Below are 20,794 nucleotides of genomic sequence, written 5' to 3'. Positions count from 1 at the left end.
ACAGATTGCACATATACTACCCATGACTTCATTCCTTTTTTCTGTACCCCTCACCCCTAAAGAAAGCACAGTGGGAAACACGAGTGAATGCTGAATGAATAAGAATGATATTATTTTAAATGAGTCATTTGATATTTTGATAGTGTAAGAAGAGGTAGCAAACTATTTGTGACATATCATGAGTAAATTACACTCAATCCAGTCTACAAGATACTGTCTGAACTAGATTTATATCATGACACATATATAGTATCATGCCAGGCTGCAGAATCAGAAAAGTATTAGATCTCATTCCTATTACATCTTGGCTCAATTCTTCAAAAAATGGAGCGGAAAAACACCATGGAGAGTTTTATTAGGATTAAGACAATTAAGGGCAAATAAGCATCTGAAAAACAAAATGAACGGTAAAGAGATAAATGGGGATTTATCATGTGGTCCAGGCTGACCTCAAGCTTATGGCAATCCTCCTGCTTCTGCCTTCTAGTGTTGGGACTACAGGCATGCGCCACCATGCCCAGCAAAGGGGATTTGTAGAATAAGAATTACTGAGATGTCTGCAGACCAGTGAACTCTAAAGCACCAGCTTAAAGCGTATTCATGCCTTGACACAGCATCTGAAAGTTCTGACCCTTCAGAGTAGCAGCTGTCTGCAAAGTCACAAAATCATTTTCATAACGACCCTAAATTACTTTTGCCCTTTTCACTTGTATTCTCACAGGAGGGTGCAGTGGGTCTCCTATCACAAAATTCTGCATTAATTTTCCCAATTCTGTATCCATCATGTCCTGGCTAAATTATTGCTAACATGTTTTTTAATAAGGCTCATAGGCTGAGATCTTACTGCAATCAAAAAAGGCTTGAAGTTGGACCTGTATCATAGCAGGCCTTTGTTATCAAGGTACTTAGCTTCCTAAGATCATGTTCTACGTGGGGGAGGTGGCCATCCATGGGGCCCCAATAGGGGGTAGGGGAGTGGTCAGAGGAACCAAGTGGAAGGTTTCTGTGGGGTGCACTTACCGACAGACAAGCTCGCCATCCATAGCATCCTGCTCATCAGTGCTGGCAAAGGAAACCCGCCCACCTATCACGGCTCCAATGATGTATACCAGCCAGGTCAGCCGTCCTGCAGCAGGAGGAACAGCGCCATCATTTCTTGACCACACTCTTCACTATGAGTTTCCATTATTTTTTAATTGTTTTTGTCTTTTTGAGACAGGATCTCAATATGCAGCTCAGGATGACCTTGAGCTCACTTTGTAGCCCAGGATGGTCTCGAACTTGCAATGATCCTCCTGCCTCAGCCTCCCTCAGCCTCCCTCATATTGGGATTACAGGCGTGTGCCACCACGCCTGGCTATTGTTATTTATTTTTTTTCTTTTTTGGTCTCTTTGAGAAGTTTCCATTATCATAACACTCTGATAAAGCCAGAAAATCTTACTTTTCTTGTAGAAGATGGTTACTACTCTGCTCTGATAACTGAAGAGTGACGCCAGGGGGAAATTCATCAGATAGTCTATTGCTGGGTCAGATAATGCCATTATTTTTATTATTTTGGAGACAGGGTCTCGCTATGTAGTGCAGGCAGCCTCAATCTTGCAGTGATGCTCCTGTGTTAGCCTCCCAAGTGCTGGGACTACAGGCATGAACCACCACACTGGGCCAAGGCCATTATTTTTAGAGTGCAAAACTCCCTTAAACACCCCCACTGTAAGTCTGACTTCAGTTAACTGTGCTAGTCACCTGGCATTTATTCATTGGCAAATACTTTTTTGTGTATATGGACCTGATTCTGAATGAATCCTTCTGGGAAGGTTGGAAAGGGAGGTGGCAAGGCACAAAGGGTACCAGCAGCATTTCCTCATAGGTCTAAGGGCTCTCTGCACACTACTCACCCTCCTGCACTGCGATGTCCATCGGGCTGGCGCTGGCACTCTGCAGCAGCTCCTGGTAGGACTGGGCCGACTGGTCAAACAACTGCACGAGGAGTGCACAGGTCTTCTCATACTCGCAACGCCCAATGGTGGACAGCTGGTCCAACTGTTGCTGGACCAGACCTGTGTCCTCCAGGGGGTCTTCCAGGCCATCTCTGTTCCAAGAGAAGAAGGAAGAGAGCTCTCTTGCACTCTGCCACGTGATTTCTTTGATGCAGCAGCTCTCTTTATTTAACCACTATTTCTAACTGTAGAGGCCCACACCTCAACACCCCTTTTTCCCAAGGAAGGATATTTAGAAAGCTGTAAGGCAGGTATCACTGCCTTAGCACCAGTCTTCCTTGGGGTATATTCTGCTTGCTGGCATCAATCTTACTACCTGAATCCTTACCTTTAACATCTGTCTACCATGAACCTGGTGGTCTTATACTTCTCAGCAATTCGAGGACTTGGCTTTTCCTCTTTTGCTTGTTCTTGACTATCATAAACTCTGGGACTACAAGTAGATAGTCTGTTATGTGAGGTTACTGTGGCTATATGTGTTTAGGAATTTAGAAATTTTCGTATGTCATGTAATGTAAAACCCTAAATGGGCCCTGTGGCTTACCAAATATACAGTACCAAATGTATAAATATTAGTGACACCAAGCAGGAATTTAAAAAACTAGTCTACAAATGATCCAATTTCACCTTATATCAAGTTTTCCTACCCAGTGAATTTTGCTGAGACCCTGGTGAGAAAATTTAGTTTCACACTTGGATTTCAGAGTTGCAGGTACAGAATTATGGTTCTGTAGCAGGTCTTGCCTTCTGCACTGGGTCCTGCATTCTAATACTGTGTCCTGTGGCGAACTTGCTATTGTTCCATCACAGCATGACAACACCAGCAGCAGCAGCACCACACTAGCAGCTGATTGCTGTGTGTCTACCGTGAGCTTGCCACACAGGGTGCCAGGACGTGCTAATTTAATCCTCATAAGAACCTTTCGAGATAGGCCTTTACTGGTTATATTTTACAAAAAAGGAAGTGGACAAACTTGCTCAAGAGTACACAGCCATGAACCAGTTCCCTGAGCTTGGGGGCTTACAAATACTTCATTACTCTCTATTTGAGTCCTGTAGGAAGCCAACTGACTGGACAGTGCTTTCCAGTGAGCTTCATGAACACCTAGGTTTTGAAGTAACTCAAGTCATTAATAGTTCAGACTATAACTCAAGATGATTATATGCACAGTTTGGGCAAATTTAAGAATCAAAATTTTAAAAATCCCAGGCCCTCAGAATCCAAGTAAATTCCCCTGAGAAACGGCCAGTGGAAAAATACACAAGAAAGATTCCTTAACAAAGACAACTTCATTTTATAAAAGTTTGGTTGTCTTTTTGTACTGGGAATCAATCTCGGGACCTTGCACTTGCCAGGCAAGTACTGTACTGCTGAGTTATATCCCTGGCCCCAAAGTTATTTTTGAAAGGGCTTGACATTTTTCTAATTTCAGGTTTCCCAGATTACCCAGGTAATCATCAATGTTGACAGAAATCCTATTAGTATAATGCAATCAGTGATCAGCTGCCTAGAACTTGCATGTCTTCTAGTAAAGTTTGAAGCCAGAGTTGGTAATTAAATTGTATAATCTTACTCATATACTTATTTCCTTGAGAGTTCACATTAAGCCCCATAACCTGTCCATTATCATTCTTACTCTCTATGAACATCCCACAAATATTTCTTTTCTCTTTTTTTTCCTACCAATGTTTCTTACATTTAAGGGACAAACCCCACATGGACGTGCTTCTGTATTCAAAGATATTACAGAGCACAAAAAATGGGGACATGAGTAGGATGCTAAAGAGAAAGACTCTTCTTTCAGACTTTTTGCTCTCATATGCCACTCCACTGACAACGAAGGATAACCCTGAACAGTGTCAGTGCCAATGGGTCTCATGTCAAGATTCCCCTTGCCTGTTGGGTGTTTGGTCTCTAGTAAGACCAACAGTAGGCTACTGGTGAGAAAAAGAGGGAGGTGGTCCAGGTTTCTTTACCTCAATATGATGTGCACAGATTCCAAACGGGATGTGATGTAGGCTTTGGTGACCTCAGGAGTATACGTTTCCAGCATATGGGGTTCTGTGGCTTTGACATATGGCACAGAGGCTGCCAGCCGCTGCCATAGGCTCAGGAGATAGTGCACACTATTTGGGGCAAATTCCCAGTGCTAAAGACAAGAGCAGAAGGCACATTTTTCATTTTTGTACACAGTCCCAAATACACTATTTTAGGGGGTGCGGGGGTACTGGGAATTGAACTCAGGGCCTTGCGCTTGCCCGGCAGGTGCTTGTGCCATTGAGCTATTTCCCTGGCTCCCAAATACACTTTAAAAAAAAAAAAAAAAAAAAAAAGGAGGATAAGTGTTCATGAGCTTTGTTCTGTGTAAAGCAAAGTGATTATTAATATTTCAGATATTAAGCATCTAATGAGAAGGTAATTCCTTCTCACTGTTAGCTGTGTAAGCCCAACCACCCAGAAAGTTATATGTAAGTGGTTTTCAGACATCAGCATGTATGCAAACCATCTGGAGAACTTGTCAATACTACAGTCCAAGGCTTCACCATGGGGCCAGTGACCTGGAAATTATGGGGTGAGATACGAACACCTGTATTCGTCACTGGGCTCCCAGACGACTGATACAAGCCACACAGTTTGAGAACCAATGTCTCAAACTTTTTTTTTACTTTTCTGCTGAACTTTGCTCTACCTTGTTTTCTTTTTTTCAACAAGGTTATACAGGAATTCTCTGTGTCTTAAATCTAAATATTACTCTTGGAATTCCTACGTGTTCCTCTAATCATAACCCCTGCACCGTTTTTCTTTGACGGTACTGAGGACTGAATCCAGGGCCTGACACTTGCCAGGCAAAGTGCTCTACCATTGTGCTTCACCTGCAGCCCCTGCTCTGCAGGGTATGTGATGTCTAAAGTCACTGGTGCCAAGGTGGGTGGAAGGAAGAATATTCTTATAAGGTTAATACCCCTAAGCAAGAGATCCTGATGTTTAAAAAGAAGGACAAAAGCAACCAAAGACAAACCTGTAGGCTGGTCACTGTGAAGTTGGCTATCAATCGGATGACCTCAGGGTAGTTTTCCACCTTAACCAATTCTCCCAGTTGGTAGTTACTTTTCAATCTGGCCAGTAGTCTGCAAAACTCATGGTAGTTGTTGGGGTCTGATAAACTCTGGCAGTAGCACAGGAGGAAAATAAAATGCAAGATGTGATTCACCATACTTCAACAATGACATGTACTTAGGATGGTATGGGGAAAGGAATTATTTCTAAACTTTTAGGCTGGAGATGATGAGTTGGAAAGATACCTCCAAAGCATGTTTAGTCACAATTGTTTTTAAGTCACTTTAAAAAGCAATGGTTAGAGCCAGGCATGGTGGCACACGTCCATAACCCCAGCACTTGGGAGGCTGAGGCAGGAGGACAGTCATGAGTTTCATGCCAGCCTGAACTACAGAGTGATACCCTGTCTCAAAAAACAAAACAAAACCAAAAAACCCAAACTAAACCAAATCAGAATAAATAAAAACAACAGTTATACTTACTATCTCAGTCATTCAGAATAATCACCTATAAGGTGGACTAACCTCAATTGGCCGAGTTTGAAAAGGAAACTAGAGGGATCATTTGACTATGTGAAGGTCATAAAACTGATTAATAGCAGAAGTGGGCACCATCTAAGACATGACTGATTTGTTTGCTTCCCGTAATAAAAATAAATTGAATAAAATTTTCACATTTATCAAACTGATCAATAAGTAAAACACTATGGTTTACTAAAATAGCAAATACAATCATTTCATATATTTGTATCATTAACTATGTTAAATTTATTCCTATCATGTTAGTGTTTATATTTGATCAAGCAATTCTAGCAAGTATTACAGATTTTTATAGTGTCAGTATATTTGTTTCTTTATAAATACCTTCTTCTGTTAGCATACAAGGGTAAAGACTTTGATCAGTACCATAACCTTGGTGCATAGTAGGTGCTTTGTTGAGTGAATAAAGGAATATTTATAGACAGGGATGGAACTGAGTATATTTATTTATTTATTTATTTTTAAATAGTAAATATTTTTTTGAGTTTAAAGATAAACTGCTATTATAATTTTTAAAAGATAAACTGCTATTATAATTTTTTTCTAGTGTGGAAAAATAATAGTTTGAAAAATAGGTGTCAGCTGAAAAAGACAAAAAGGGGAATCAAGTTATGGAATGAATACCTGAAACAGAAATACCTCCTCATCTAAAAACATGCCTATATCTTAGAGATATACATTTTAAAAAATGTAAACAGAGACAGACCAAACTTTAGATTCTTAATTTCTTTGTGAAAGATGACCAGCTCCAATCTTCCTTGTACTGAAGTGATCCCTCTGCATGGCTCTTGCACTTCTGAAGCTGGAGGATACAATCTCCTCCAGGGGAAAGTAAACACTCAGGTTTTCCTACACATAGATTCACATAATTCTTGTGAAAAGCAAGCCTATACTGTTTTCTGGAATCTCCGCTAAGTCTGGTCTCCATATGAATTTCTTTCTAGCTCCTAAAGTTGCCCTACACATATATAACCCTGTATATACACAAATTCTCAAAAATCTTACCTGTGGATTTTCCAGTATTCTTTTAACACCATCGACAAGATGAGAGAGAAACTTAGCTCTCTCAGCATTGTTAAACAGGGATCTTCTAACCGAGGCAATCTGTACTAAGCAGGATAATACCTGAAAGTGAGGCAGAACACAGGCACACTGGTTAAGATGGTGCAGCAATTTTCACCATACCTTGTATCCTCCCACCATATTCTTTAAGGTATAGTCTCTGAAGCAGCTTTATAAAGGAAAAGAGCACCAGTTCTAAACTGGTCACTGTAACTGCCTATGATTACATCTGTTTGGAAAGTTCCCTCAGACATTACCCTTTGATCATCCCAATGGGTTCTTTAAGTCTTGCATATTTATTTGTTTTTTTTTAAGGCTTGAAAATATCAAGCAATTTATAGTTTAAATAAAGTTTCAGATTTATTCATGCCTTTTGGTTCATCAGGCTTCACTATATAGTACATAATGAAATACGGCAGATCCCACTGTGCTAGAAATTCATACTCTGTCCCTCTACTACCAATCCATTTTCTTTCCTTTTCTACTCTGCTCTGTTCCTGGAAGGCTGACCTCTGTCAACAACATCCTAGCCCCCTTGACCTCTGGCTCCAGGCTGGCTTACGCCACTGGGAAGGACCAGGAGGAGGTGCAAGGCCAGAAGGAAGGACTGGGGTGGTAGAGTCTCTTTGGATGGCCACAGCTTGTGCTGTTCCACCCTTCCCTGGGCCTTGGCTTTTCCTTCAGCATTTCCTTCTCCTGCCTGAGGACCCCACTCAGGCCGTGTGTCACCACTCCTTGTGGGAGCCCCTTTATTTTGTCTTCGCTGTGTCAAGCAGTCCTTTCTGCTCAAGGGAAAGTCTGTATTAATTTGAAAAATTCTACAGTGAATAGAAAAGCAGTCCACTGCAGAAACACCATGGAAAACATCCACTACTTCGTGGCATTTTCTTTGTATCGTTTGCATACAACAGTATTTTAGGCCAAGAATCTAAATAGTGGATCAGGATTTTAGAACCTGAATGATAATGAGATTGAGGCCAATTATTGTTTTAAAGGAGAAATATAGCTGGGCATGGTGGTGTATGCCTGTAATCCCAGCACTTGGGAGGATGAGGCAGGTGAACTGCCCTCGAGTTCGAGGTCAGTCTGGGCTACATAGTTAAGTTCACGGCCAGTCTGAACTCTATAGTGGGACCTTGTCTCAAAAAAGCAAAACAACAAAAGAGGAAAAATATATAATTCCTAACAGCTTTCAAGATAAGTAGCCAACTTAGCCTTTTCATTACCACTTCCATTTATCACTATGTAATATTTGCCTGAATTTTCCATTGTATTAAAATTCCCAAATTCTAGCCAGTGGCAATCAGTATGAAGTACATTACAGAGTCAGATTCAAGAAGGAACAAAAAGAACTTGACCATTTATAGCCACTAATCAGCTGACAAGACTTTTTTTTTGGTGTGAAGCAGCTCAGGTTGGCCTTGAACTCAAAGCAATCCTCCTGCCTCAGACTTGCAAGTGCTGGGATTACAGGTATGTGGCACCAAGCCCAGCTTGGACTAATTTAAAAATAACAAAGACTGTCTTTTCTTTTTCTTTTTTTTTTGGTACTGGGAATTGAACTCAGGACCTTGCCCTTGCCAGGCAGGCACTGTGCCACTGAGCAAGGCTATTTCTGAACTTTTAGGCTATAAGCTTAATCTCACAAGGCTAGATGTCTAATTCAAGTATTTCTATGGTTCACCTCTATGGTTTCTGTAGAACAAAATAAATATAACGCCCATTCCTCATTGCTACGAGAAGTAAGTTTGCTTTAGAAATTGATTCTGACTCACCAGAGGTGAGAATGAAGGAGGGATGGAATGATACAGGTCGAAAAACAGCTGCAGAGTTGAAGAATCTAAGAATGCTGGGGGAGGGAAGAGAGAGACAAAAGACATTATTGTATCTGTACAGTGCTACTTGCATTCTTTTGGCACTATCCTTCTGCTTATTTACCTCACAGAAGATCTATCTCTTTAGAAAGGCTAAACTGCAGGGACTTCTTTGTTTCCCATTTAATTTTTAGTCCTCTAAGAAACAGATTTATTCTTTTGATTCTCAGCAAACTTTAAACAATCCGAACACCTCTGCCTATAGCAAGAATTTAAAATTTTTATCCTTAGGAACATAGAAACAAACCAAAGTTCATGTTCTTTTGTTGGATATTGTTCTTGAAGACAGATATTACACTAAATAAACAGGTATCGTAAGTCTCCAGGTGATTCATGCAAGAGGTAAGATGTACAACTATTATTGTTCAGTAAGTAAGAATTTTCCCATGCTGGGAGAATCTGTAAGATTTCTTCAACAACCTCTCTGCATTATGAAAACAGACATCAAAATTTTAAGTTTTCTCTTAAAGTAAACAAGATCACGGGGATTTTCTGTCCCATGGATTTGCCATGGAGCTGCGTGGCAGATGGGTTCAGGTAGTGTGGTTTCTGTTACCTGATCTCCAGCTGGTGGGGATCTGTACTGTACAGAGGTCATCTGAGGACTCATCAGTAGAGGTGCCAATGAAATCAAAGTTCAGGCAGTTGTGGGTGAGCTTGAGCAGCTGCATGAGCAAGCCATGCTGACTTTCATCATTCAAGTTCAGATTCTTTCCTGAAGCCTGGAAAAAATTGCCACACAGTGAGCCCCAAACAATTGTTCATCTCTTCCCAGCTTGCTCTTAGATTTATGAGGAGGCTGTTAACCCAGAAAAAGAGGGCTGTACTTCTCCATAGAAAACTGATGATTTTTCTCCCCCTAAAGCTGTACTTCTAGCACCTTAGTATTATAAAACTACCTATGCTATGAAAATATCTACTCCTTTTCACTATTGACATGTGCTTACTATAAAAACATTGAGCTAGTGCTTCAGAGACACTCCCCTTTTAACACTTACTCTTTACATGTTATACATTCAGTGGCCAGAGGGATATAAGGGGCAATACAGGATTTAAGATTTACATGGGAGGTCCTTATAATCCTAGACAGGGCTGAGTGAAAACTCTGGAGGGAGTTCTGTGGAAGTTTTATACTCTGTACTGCTCTCTTCCCTTCCTCTTTTTATTTATTTATTGGCTTTTTGAGACAGGATCTTGCTCTGTAGTTCAGACTGGCCTTGAACTCACAGCAACATTCCTGCTTCAGCCTCCCGAATGCTGGGATTACAGGTATGTGCCACTATGCCCAGCCTCCTTCCTCTTTTTAGCACTACCATTTCAACTATCACCAAAATTTAAATAATATCACCACACAATTGTATTTTTTCACCTGCAGTATGGCTGCCTGCACACTCTTCTGTCACTGTAGATGGCAAGGTTACATCAGCTGTGCCTCACTGACAGGCTGGCTAATTATTTGTTTCTGACAGGATCATTGAGGACTTGAGCCTCAGTTTTCCCAAAGGCCTTTTCCCTCCAGGAGGCATAAGAGCTTTCCCTGGCAGCTTGCCCAAGCTGAGAACTCTTTGGGAATTTGGAGGTAAAACTAAGTAACTGAGTAAGAGTGTCATTAATGAGACAATATAAAGAACACAAATTTGCTTCTAAAACTAAACTTGGGAAATACTTGAAAATGAGAACAACAACACAAAAATGAACAAAAAGCCAGAGGCTAATCCCATTTAGCTTTCCATAGGCACAAAGCATCCAAACACTGTTATCAATGTAGGACTCTTAGGTTAACATTTCTTCCTTGGTTCAATTCCACCAATACATGAATTGAAAACCAACTCTCCACTTTAAAACAGGTAATTTCCTTATGTACTACTGTCTTGCCCTTAAGGTTATTAAATCTAATTGGATGTTAAAAATTCAAAATCTACTGTTCCTTACAGATGTTGCTTGTTTATCTGCTGCTTTTAACTCAGCAGGAGACAGAGAAATCAACCTAGTTGTATAACAATGTAGTCTGAACCTGCTTTTGGAGCACTAAGAATCCAAACACCATAAAGCTAACAGGCTTTTACTCCATATATAGATTTTATGTGGTTATAAAAAAACAAACAGCGAAATTTCTAATTCTGTGGTAAACGACATTCCTTTCAGGTAGCAGCGTGGGATCAGTGTTCACTTATTACTCTCTACCTAAAAGAATAGCATTGAGTAAGGAAATCACAATGCTTTCTCTAATTTCATTGGTTAATTTGGCTAGTTTTTCTTAATACCACTAGATGTTTGTGAGAAATGACAGAGAGATGCATAAACTGTCATGGACTATGTAAGCAGCTGACCTCTAACAGATTCCCATTTGTTTTTCACCCTTTAGAAATAAATTAGGAAGCACGGCCCACCCCATATTCATACTTGTTTTAGTAAATTGCAGGAAAGTGTGAAGATATCAAATAGTGATGAATCTCGGAAAGAAGAGGCTATTTTTCTGTGCTTGGTTAAGGGATGGGTGGTGTCTGCCTGTGTAGAAAAAAGAGACCAATACAAGTTTTAGAATTAACTGCAAAATAAGTAAATAGTTACATTCATAATTTTCATGGAGACTTCAGATAAACTAGAAGTATTTCCAATAAAAGAAACACAAATACAAATACATTTTTAAAGCTTAAATTATTGTTAAGTCATATCTAGTGAGAAGATGCAGAGAACAGTAAGCATCTGGTAGCTAATGAGGATCTCATTTCTCTTGCACTTATGGAAGAAAAACAAAAGGAGGGATGTGTATTTCTTTCTTTCCTTTTTTTTTTTTTTCCGGTACCGGGAATCGAACTCACGACCTTGAGCTTGCCTGGCACAGAACCAGTTCTGTGCCACTGAGCTAAATCCCCAGCCCCAGGGATGTGTATTTCTAGTGTAAATTTTTATTTTCCTCTGTGTTTGAGGAGGTAAAACTTGGAAACAGTTCACAGACACTGCTAATAATTACTGTATGTCATACTGTGGTTTAGTATCAAAAACAGTAGCAAGACTTGAATTTTGGTAAACAAACCACTCAGGATAGAAGTTACTGCAAAATTTCCAAAACAGCCACTAACAGCCATGAACTTAAAATTAAAAGCGTCCACTGTTTTCTTCCTTTTCTACCTAGTCTAATACATGGTCTATACATCATGAATTGAGAACTTAATTTAGTTTCTTTCTTTCTCCTTTTTCTTTTTTTGTCTTTTTGAGACAGGGTCTCACTGTGCAGTTAACGCTGGCCTTGAGCTCACTCGGTAGCCCAGGCTGGTCTTGAACTTTCAACAATCCTGCCTCAGCCTCCCAAGTGTTGGGATTATAGGCATGGGCCACCATGCTTGGTGAAAACTTAGATAGCTGTATTGGTATCTCACTTATACTTCTGTTACTGTCTTTTCAGCTAAGTTACAAGTGTTTTTGTAAGGACTAAACCTTTTAGTTCTTTTGTATGCCTTTTATTTATAATACATAACAGGCACAAAATGAGTGGAATAAAAGAATTTCAACGTTTTCCAGGCTATTTTTCATTTATCCACTCAATCTCTTCTATTTACTCATCAATTCATCCCAGAGGGGGCTCATTTTGTTTTTCTACAGTAAAGAGTAACACAGTAAGATTGCTGACAAGATTGCTGATCAACTCTTCCTTGACTTTATTCCTAAATTCAAACAAATAAGTGGTATTTGACTCTGCCCACAAAAAAAATGACAGGAAATTCTCTAACCAGTTCTAGCTTTAGTGAGTTATGTATACCTTAGATAATAAAGGAATTGCTAGATCATATAATCTGTTGTACTGACCATAATACACAGATATACACGTCAACTATTAGATACATTTTTATCACTTTCAGGGTTTTTATACCAATGTTCATGTATTTTTGTGGGGACACACTTCAAAAAAGAGATCATTAAGCCTGTAATTCCTGTACTTTGTTAATGTATGCCCTCCTATTGCAAAAGTGATAGTGGCTAGAGTAACTTGTTAAGTGCACAGGATCTAGGATAAATCTTTCTGGGTTCAAATCCAGCACTACTGCTTACAACGGTGAAATTATAGGCTAATTATTTAACCTTTATGTGCCTCAGTTTCCTCATGCAGAAAATGGGATAATCACAGTATCTACCTCCCAAGACTGTTAAAAGAATAAAATTAATTAATACAAATAAAGTCCTTACAACAATGGCTGGCACATTGTAACTACTCAAAAAGTAAAAGCTGCTATTATTTTGATAATTCCTTCTCACATTGAGGACTGCATGTGACAGTGAACAAAATTACTGACTTCAGATTTTAACAGGCTACATAAGCTAGTGCATTAAGAGTACCAACTTGCAGTTAAAATTTCTCAGCGTTAATGAAAATTTTTGTGTAATAATGAGTAGCAGCAACAGTAATGCTAGTGCAATTAATATGCTGACAGCCTGAGGGTGAGATGTTACAAATAATATTAATAGTGGCCTATTCAATAATTATAAAATTTTAGCTGGCTACAAAAGTAAAAAAACTGACAAAAATAGGCAGCGCAAAAGGAAAAAAAAAAAACAGCCACTGGTATTTCCTCTATAGTGTTCTGTGACATCAATGAATTAACTGAAGGGCTAGGATGTAGCTCAATGGTAAAATGAGCTTTGCCTAGCAAAAGTGAGGCCCTAGGTTACATACCAGCACCTCAAGAAGCAGAAGGGGCACACAAATGAAGCTATCTCCAATTTTATGATCCTTGTTTTAGGAGCATTCTCTTTTATCAGCAAGGTAATATCTCATTATGGTTTTGACTCAGAACCATCATTCTCATCTCTAAAATGAACATTAATGCAGTAAGGAAAGCTCAAAGGGAGAGTGAAATATTTTGGAGGGAGAAGGGGAGCAGGACAAAAAGAGCAAGGCAGCTTACACTTACAGAGGAAAACTCAATGGAACCATTTGTTTCAAAAGGGTATTAATCACTTACCGCAAAAGCACACAACTGCCAAAAAAGATCATCCCACATATAGCAGAAAACACCAAGACTAACAAAAAATATGTCACTTACTTCAATGAGGAAGGCTGTAGCACTTACTTGATTAATTTCATTGGTTAGCTGAGATAAAATTGTGACGCCAATGATGCAATATTCAACACTGTCCTGGTGAAAAAATGTGAGGCAGAAAGAGTTGGCATGTGTGCTTGGTGTTAGCATTTGGGGTATACTCATATGAATGACAATGAATGACAGCTTCCCGTGTCATGAATAAAACTGCCTACCCAGGGCAGTAAGGAATTCTAGTTTAAACATGTTGCCTTGCAGGACATAAAAACTAATTTCCATAATGGGAGACTGCTAAATCTGACTTCACCAAAATGTAGAACTTTTAAAACTTAAAAGTCCCCATGAGAATTATAGTATATACAGTCTTAAAATAAACTGCAAAACACATTTGGAAGGTAACTGACAAATGAATAACACAATTTATAAAGAGACTGTGAATAACAATAAGAAAATGGCAAAGAACTGATGGACAAAAATGTACAGAAGATATAGAGTTCACAGAAAGATAAATATAAGGAATAACACATGAAAATTTGTCCAAGTGCATTCATAATCCAAGTACAAATACTACTGGTTTTTACCTACTGAGCTGGAAAAATAAAAATGTTTAACTTAACAAGTGTAAGGTATAAGCAGACATTCTTACAGACTGTTGGTTGGAAGTGTAAAATTAGGTATAACATTTTTGAGGGGAATGCCTGAAATATCTTTTTTTTTTCTTTTTCTTTTTCTTTTTGAGACAGGGTCTCACTATGCAGTTCAGGCTGGCCTTGAGCTCACTTGTAGCCCAGGCTGGTCTTGAACTTGCAACGATCCTCCTGCCTACTGTGTGCTGGGATTACAAGCGTGCGCCACCACGCCCAGCTGAAGTATCTTTTTGATTGAATAATTCCAAGGATAGGAATTCATCCTGCAAACACCCTTATTCAAAGTATGACAATATACATGTCCTGGGATATCCACCAAAGGATTTTTATTTAACAGCTAGAAAATGGAAATGGCCTGAGAAATTCAGTAAGACATCATCTCAAAATAAACATAGATAAATAAAAGGGCTGGGGACATAACTCAGCATTCCCTGAGTTCAATCCCTGATACTGGGTAAGAAACAAACAAACAAACGGACAAATACATGCAAACACTGCCAAGACATATTAATGGTAAAAAAGATACAGAAGAGAATATGCCAAAAATTCCATTTTGTGTAATTTTTCAAAAAGTGGATAGTATTATATAAGCATATCCGTTGGTTCTCCCATTACGAATATATCAAATATATACATTGTACCTGTAAAAACCTTGTGACGTCTGTGATTGCATTTCTGAAGACATAGTCATCCTTCTGACAGTCAAACCAGCCCAGTTTTGTGATTCTGGCATATAACTGAATAAGTGCTTGTGTCACAAAAGTAGCCAACTTTGGCCGTGTGGCAAGGTAGTTGAGTACATAGTTCCCTACAAAAAAAAAACAGTCCACATTACAACAACAATCCATATCCAGAGAAGGATTTGTGTCTTTAAATATACTATATGGCCTGTACTCACTCTTACCTCTTCATTATTTAAACTACTAATGGGACCTTAAATTTAAGATTACTGGCAGGCTTTCAAGTTCAAAATTCCTACTGTAAAAAAGGAGAATTTGAAGCATAGCAGTCTTGAATTTACCCCTCTATGGCTAACTAATGTGGTCCACGTAGACTTAAAAATCCTTAACAAAGTTTTCCTGAGTTATCAGTGGCAATAAAAACTAAATGAGAGAAATCTGACAATGAAAGGGACAACTTAGGCTCTATCTAGATGTAACTGTATATGGCCCTTCACTCTCACAAGCCCTGAGTTCTAGAAAAAAATCTAGACTACATATTTTGCATGTTAGCAGTTATAAAATACTATAAAAATGCACATATATTTAACTTTTACTAGTACACAATTAAACTAATTTCTTCAAGATAAAACAGAAAATTCAAAAAACAAAAAAACCCAACTTCTCTACTTACGAATATCTATTCGTTGCTCCAATGGTAGGGGGTTGTTTGTGCGTGATACAAGCTTGGTAAGGCATGTAGCTGCCAGTAACTGGGAATAAGATGACTGTGAAGACAGAGGAAAGAATTGTGCTGGGTAAGTCAGTCATAAGGTTTGTTACTCAGAAACATTACAGTGCTCTTAAAAAAAAAAACCTTCACCTAAAAATATTCCTGTAAGCCGGGTGTGGTGGTGCATGCCTGTAATCCCAGCACTCGGGAGGCTGAGGTAGGAGGATCCTTGTGAGTTCGAGACCAGCCTGGGCTACAAAGTGAGCTCAAGGCCAGCCTGAACTGCATAGTGAGACCCTGTCTCAAAAAGACAAAAAATTCCTGTAGTATGGTATTAGAAAGAAAAACAGGAAATACTAGAGGGAACTACCACATTAAGCTACAATCTACAAATTGTACCTTTTTATCAGTACAGGTATCATTCAGATACAACTCTGAGGAATACATAGTAGTAAATTTCAGAACAATCATTTGAGAACAGAAAAGTTATGTAATGGAATAATATAATCATATTGTCAAAAGTGGCTTTTAATAAATTTCAGCATCTCATGTATAAGAAGGGGTCATGTAACAATTATAGGCCCACACCTGTAATCCCAGCACTTGGGAAGCTGAGGCAGGAGGATCGTTGTGAGTTTGAGACCAGCCTGGGCTACAAAGTGAGCTCAAGGCCAGCCTGAACTGCAGAGGGAGACCCTGTCTCAAAAAGACCGAAAAAACAAACAAACAAACAAAAAAACCAAATTCCTCCACATGGCTATCTTATAACAAGAATAGACTCAAAACCATTAAAATAACCTAAACAAGAGTTAAGGATCATTTTCTGTAAGACTAAAAAGTCCTAAAGACATACTTAGGTATCTGTTTTTGTTAGTGGTGTTACATAAATCCACCAATATAAAAAAACAAAACTTGATTAAGAAGAACATTTGTGAAAGTGACTTTGATACTTCTTATTCAACACAATTTGAACATGGTTTATCAGATAAAGCAGGTTTATCAGTAAAAGGAAACTCCTAATAATCCAAGGGGCTACAATTACAGTACATAATGCTATATAATGTGCAAATGTTTTTCACACATAATTCCAATAAATCTGTCAAGTTACTAAGAATCCATTTTGATTGCTTTTAGTAGTGTACCAATCCTATTTTCTTCTACTCTGTTAAATGGCAATGAGGAGCTAGAGAGAACGGGTTGGGACTACAACTGCAGCTCCAGCACAAGTCAACTCAAAAACTGGCTGTCCATCTCCCATGGGATGAATGCAATGCATCAATTCCAAGACCCAATCTAAGACCAAGTGACTTAAAAGAAATGCACAAAATATTATATGTGTAAAACTCAGAAGAAACCACTACTCAACTTCTGACCATGACTTTTAATATTTGGATACTGGAAAAAGAGATTCCTCAGCTACTAAAGTATAACTTTAACCAGCTATAATTTTTTTTTCTTTTTTTTTTTCAGTACTGGGAATTGAACTCATGACCTCGCACATGCCAGGCAGGTGCTGTGCCGCTGAGCTAAATCCCCAGCCCCTTATAATTTTCTTTACATATTGTATAAAGAACACTGCTATAATACTAATGAAAATTCAAAAATAAAATCATCTAGAATTCTACCCTCTCAACAAATTTTGTTTTTTTTCCATGTTTTCTTCCAGTCTGGGGGATATTTTTTGGCAAGTAAGTGTTTATAAACCAATTATTTTGGAATACATGTTGCACAGAACATGATACACTCTTATTTATATTTTCACCTTTACCACAGTAATAGCAAGTAGAGCTAATACAGTATTTTCACTTTTCTTGGTTTTTTCCCCTTTATCTGTGAAATGGAGTAACACAGGTAGGGATACTTAGGAAGTCATTCGCACATTAAGACAAATCAGAGGGCTGCACTTATTATTGCTATTTTGTAGGAAGAAGGCTTGTGCTACTTGTTAAAGTCTAGCTGGGTTTCTGAGCCTTGATCTGTGGTATGATAGTGAGCTCATGACCAAAGATCTCACCAAGAACAGTAATTTTATGAAATTACATCTCATTTGGAGTATTACTTTCATTACTACAATACCATTTTTAAGCTGGAAGAGGTTTTAATTATAAAATTTAAATTTCCTGCAATTTTCATTGCCAAGGTCATTTTTTCTTAGACTTGTAAGGCAGTAAGTAGCAGCTATGGTGGAGGAAGAGATACAGAAGACTCAAGAGCTTATATGGTGGCAAGGACCTTGGGTAGGAAAGACACTCAGATGATCCTTCTTGTGTAGTAAAGGTCAGGAGGTGCCACGTACATACAGAAATGGAAAATGAATGCCAGAAATCTCATGGAAGATGAAAAATAACAGGACAGAAATTCCAGATAAGGCCAGATAGACTTTCTTACCAACCTGCCAGTGGTGCTGCTTTTCAAAAGTGAAATGGAGAAGGCAGGGGGCACCTAAAAAAATCAAGGGGCAGAGCCCAACCCAGACCTCAGCTTAGAACCAGAACACCTTCCCAAGCCTAGCCATCCTCCAGAATGGGGCAACTCTTACGTACACTTCCTCTCTCGAGAAGCAGCTGGCACTTGCTGAGGCAGTCGGGGCTGTTGGTGAATTCCACCAGGGCTTTCTCTGCCTGCAGTCGAGTGGTTGTATCTGTTGTTTCATACAGCTGTTTGCACAAGTTCTCTAGCTGGGCCAGGCTCTGGAAAAGATCAGCCAAGAAAGCAGTCAGTCCAGCCTACTGTCTACCGAAGGTCCTATGCTCAAAATTACTGGGCAAAGATGAAGAAAAGAGAACTGCTCTTTGTCTCTGCAGAGAAGCTGGGTAACCTCACAGTCATTTGTAGCTCACTTTCTTTGATGCTTTAGGAGACAAAATAGCAGCATGCTTAAAATATCTATATACTTTTAGTCTCTCCCTTGAAGATCAACCACAAATGATGCATTTTTCCTTGCAAATACTCATATATCTAAGCTTTTCCAAAAGACTTTCAAATAAAAATTCTAAATTTACTTATTCTGCCATCAATTTAAAAAGTATGGATACTAGAGGCAATGCTGTTAAAATTAAGCACATAAACACACTCTAAGTGCCAGATAGCTCTACAAAGTTTTAAGTATTTTCCTCTTGAGTAGCAGTTGTTAGCTTACACTTATCTGTATACACAAAGTCGCCCTCTCCCAGAAAACCTCTAGGCAGGAGAACATTTCAGAATGCAGGTACACACCTTACCCCCTGGGTCCCTCATGTCTGAAGTTCAGCAGACTCTCTTCTGTTGTACTTTAAACTCTTGCTTCAGTTCCAAATTTAAATAGCAGGGTCAAAATAAATTCAACCCTAGCATCTGCTCACCCCGAGATAAGACGAGAAACGCCCCCAAACAAACCCTTCTTTCCAAATCTTGAACCAGTTCCAGGGAGGCAGGAGAGGTATGGGTGTGTGCTTTGGTCGAAAACTCAAAAGGATACAATCAAAAACCCAAAGGGATGCAAGTGAATCTATTTCCACAGAGTGGTTCAAGGCAAAGAGGAAAGGAACTAGTTAGGCCACACTTAACAATCATCTTTCACTGACTCAGAGGAGAGTAAACATCTGTTAGCTTTTAGAGGAATGGTTTGGACTTTAAGAATAAATTTGAGCCTGTTTCCAACAGTAATAAGCAAAATTTGGTTTAAGTAGTCTGAGGGATCTCACTGTTAGAAACAACCATTCTGACAAGAACAACAGTAATAGTAACGATAATGAAACCAACCTGTGCAAACTGCCTACAATGTACTGCACCAGGAAGCTTGCCCAAGGCTTTTCATTACCACCTTTCCCCCCACTGTTCTGGGACTTTATGAATCACAGCTTTTTCATTAAGCACACAAGCCTGTAGGGTGGGACTTCTATTTTACTCAACCCAATTAATAAATTTCCAACATTAACCTAAAGGTAAAAAAAAGACAAAAACTGACACTCTTAAGATCAATTGTGTCATGTCAGTGCCCCCAAAAGAATAAAACAATATTCTTTACTCTCCAAACAAAGCAAAACTACCTTTCAAAATATTTTGGGACTTTATTTATGCTTAATTTGTTTCTCTCTGGCTTCCAGTGTCCCACTTACTATCTTCAAATTAAAAGCAGAAAGAAAACTGTATTTGTGAAGTCGGGTCTCAAGCAATGAGTATTTGTATAGTACTTGAGTTTTTCACATGGATTGCAAACAAGGAATAGATGATATGGCTAATTTATACATTTTATAAAATACATATGAGCCGGGTGTGGTGGCGCATGCCTGTAATCCCAGCACTCGGGAGGCTGAGGCAGGAGGATCATTGTGAGTTCAGACCAGCCTGGGCTACAAAGTGAGCTCAAGGCCAGCCTGAACTGCATAGTGAGACCCTGTCTCAAAAAGACCAAAAACAAACAAACAAAAAAACATGTGAAAGTCATTTTTATGCTTGCCGGTATAGGCTCAACACCGTACTGAAAACTGAATCAGTTTATTATAAATCCCTAAATTCCCAAGCAAGGGATTATATCTCCTAAAAGGAACAAATTATTTAAAACATAGGCAACACAGAAGACATCAACAGAAGCACACTGTAACTAAAAATGACACTGGACATAAAATCTGGACTTGGAGAGCAGCAGCAACCTTGCAATGTCGGCAGTCATTATATCCCAAAGTTCCTGACACCCTGAACAGACCTGCTGCATAAGGTATAATGACTCTCCTTAAGGTCTGATCAATCAGTTCCGTTAACTCCCTTACTGCAGTGCTTGTTTATGTTTATTACAACAAAGTTGTTCACATGACAATGGCTAAGCATCTGTCACCAGCAGTTCCTTATTGCTAAAAACCTACATACAGGTTATGGTGGGGCTTTTGCTGTTGTTTTGTTTTAATTTGCTCATTTAACAGAAAAAAACATACTGCAAGGAAGTATGGCAAGGAGTTCTCAGCTCAGGCAACAAGACTGTTTAAAAACCAAAAAAGTAATGTGACCATTTAAACAAACAGTTTGAAGAACTACCAGGAACAAAAAGAACAAATGGGAAACAATTCTATTCTCCTAAACAATTAGCAGAAACATCTAAAAACAACAGGATTAATAGTCACTTTGAGTTTTCCACACTATTCAGGAAGGAAAGAGGAATGAGATGGTTATATTTATGGTCTTGCAGCGGTAATGTTTCCAAAGCAAATTT

At 38.9% G+C, this 20,794-nt stretch overlaps 1 protein-coding gene across 2 annotated transcripts in view; it reads right to left on the bottom strand.

Annotated features, from left to right (window-relative positions):
• Nucleotides 1-18,861, bottom strand: part of Xpo7 (exportin 7) — a 37,760-nt gene extending 18,899 nt beyond the window's left edge. Inside the window, exons 1-13 of one of the 2 annotated variants that reach the window (XM_005373641.2) lie at nucleotides 18,826-18,861; nucleotides 18,153-18,299; nucleotides 15,571-15,664; nucleotides 14,859-15,025; nucleotides 13,574-13,666; nucleotides 10,935-11,039; nucleotides 9,088-9,253; nucleotides 8,433-8,506; nucleotides 6,601-6,720; nucleotides 5,019-5,165; nucleotides 3,976-4,148; nucleotides 1,897-2,090; nucleotides 1,021-1,126 (exon numbers count right to left, since the gene is read on the bottom strand). In XM_005373641.2, coding sequence (XP_005373698.1) covers nucleotides 1,021-1,126; nucleotides 1,897-2,090; nucleotides 3,976-4,148; nucleotides 5,019-5,165; nucleotides 6,601-6,720; nucleotides 8,433-8,506; nucleotides 9,088-9,253; nucleotides 10,935-11,039; nucleotides 13,574-13,666; nucleotides 14,859-15,025; nucleotides 15,571-15,664; nucleotides 18,153-18,299; nucleotides 18,826-18,846 — 1,607 coding nt within the window. In that variant the 5' untranslated portion in view covers nucleotides 18,847-18,861. The remainder of the gene's footprint in view (nucleotides 1-1,020; nucleotides 1,127-1,896; nucleotides 2,091-3,975; nucleotides 4,149-5,018; nucleotides 5,166-6,600; nucleotides 6,721-8,432; nucleotides 8,507-9,087; nucleotides 9,254-10,934; nucleotides 11,040-13,573; nucleotides 13,667-14,858; nucleotides 15,026-15,570; nucleotides 15,665-18,152; nucleotides 18,300-18,825) is intronic. The other variant, XM_005373642.2, reaches the window with a different exon arrangement.
• Between the last annotated feature and the right edge of the window lie 1,933 nt (nucleotides 18,862-20,794).

The sequence above is a fragment of the Chinchilla lanigera genome, unplaced genomic scaffold (assembly GCF_000276665.1).
Source record: "Chinchilla lanigera isolate Chin_1 unplaced genomic scaffold, ChiLan1.0 scaffold00002, whole genome shotgun sequence".
Taxonomy (NCBI): Eukaryota; Metazoa; Chordata; class Mammalia; order Rodentia; family Chinchillidae; genus Chinchilla; species Chinchilla lanigera.
The sequence above is the reverse complement of the archived record's forward strand: the minus strand, read 5'-3'. Positions and strand labels throughout refer to the sequence as shown.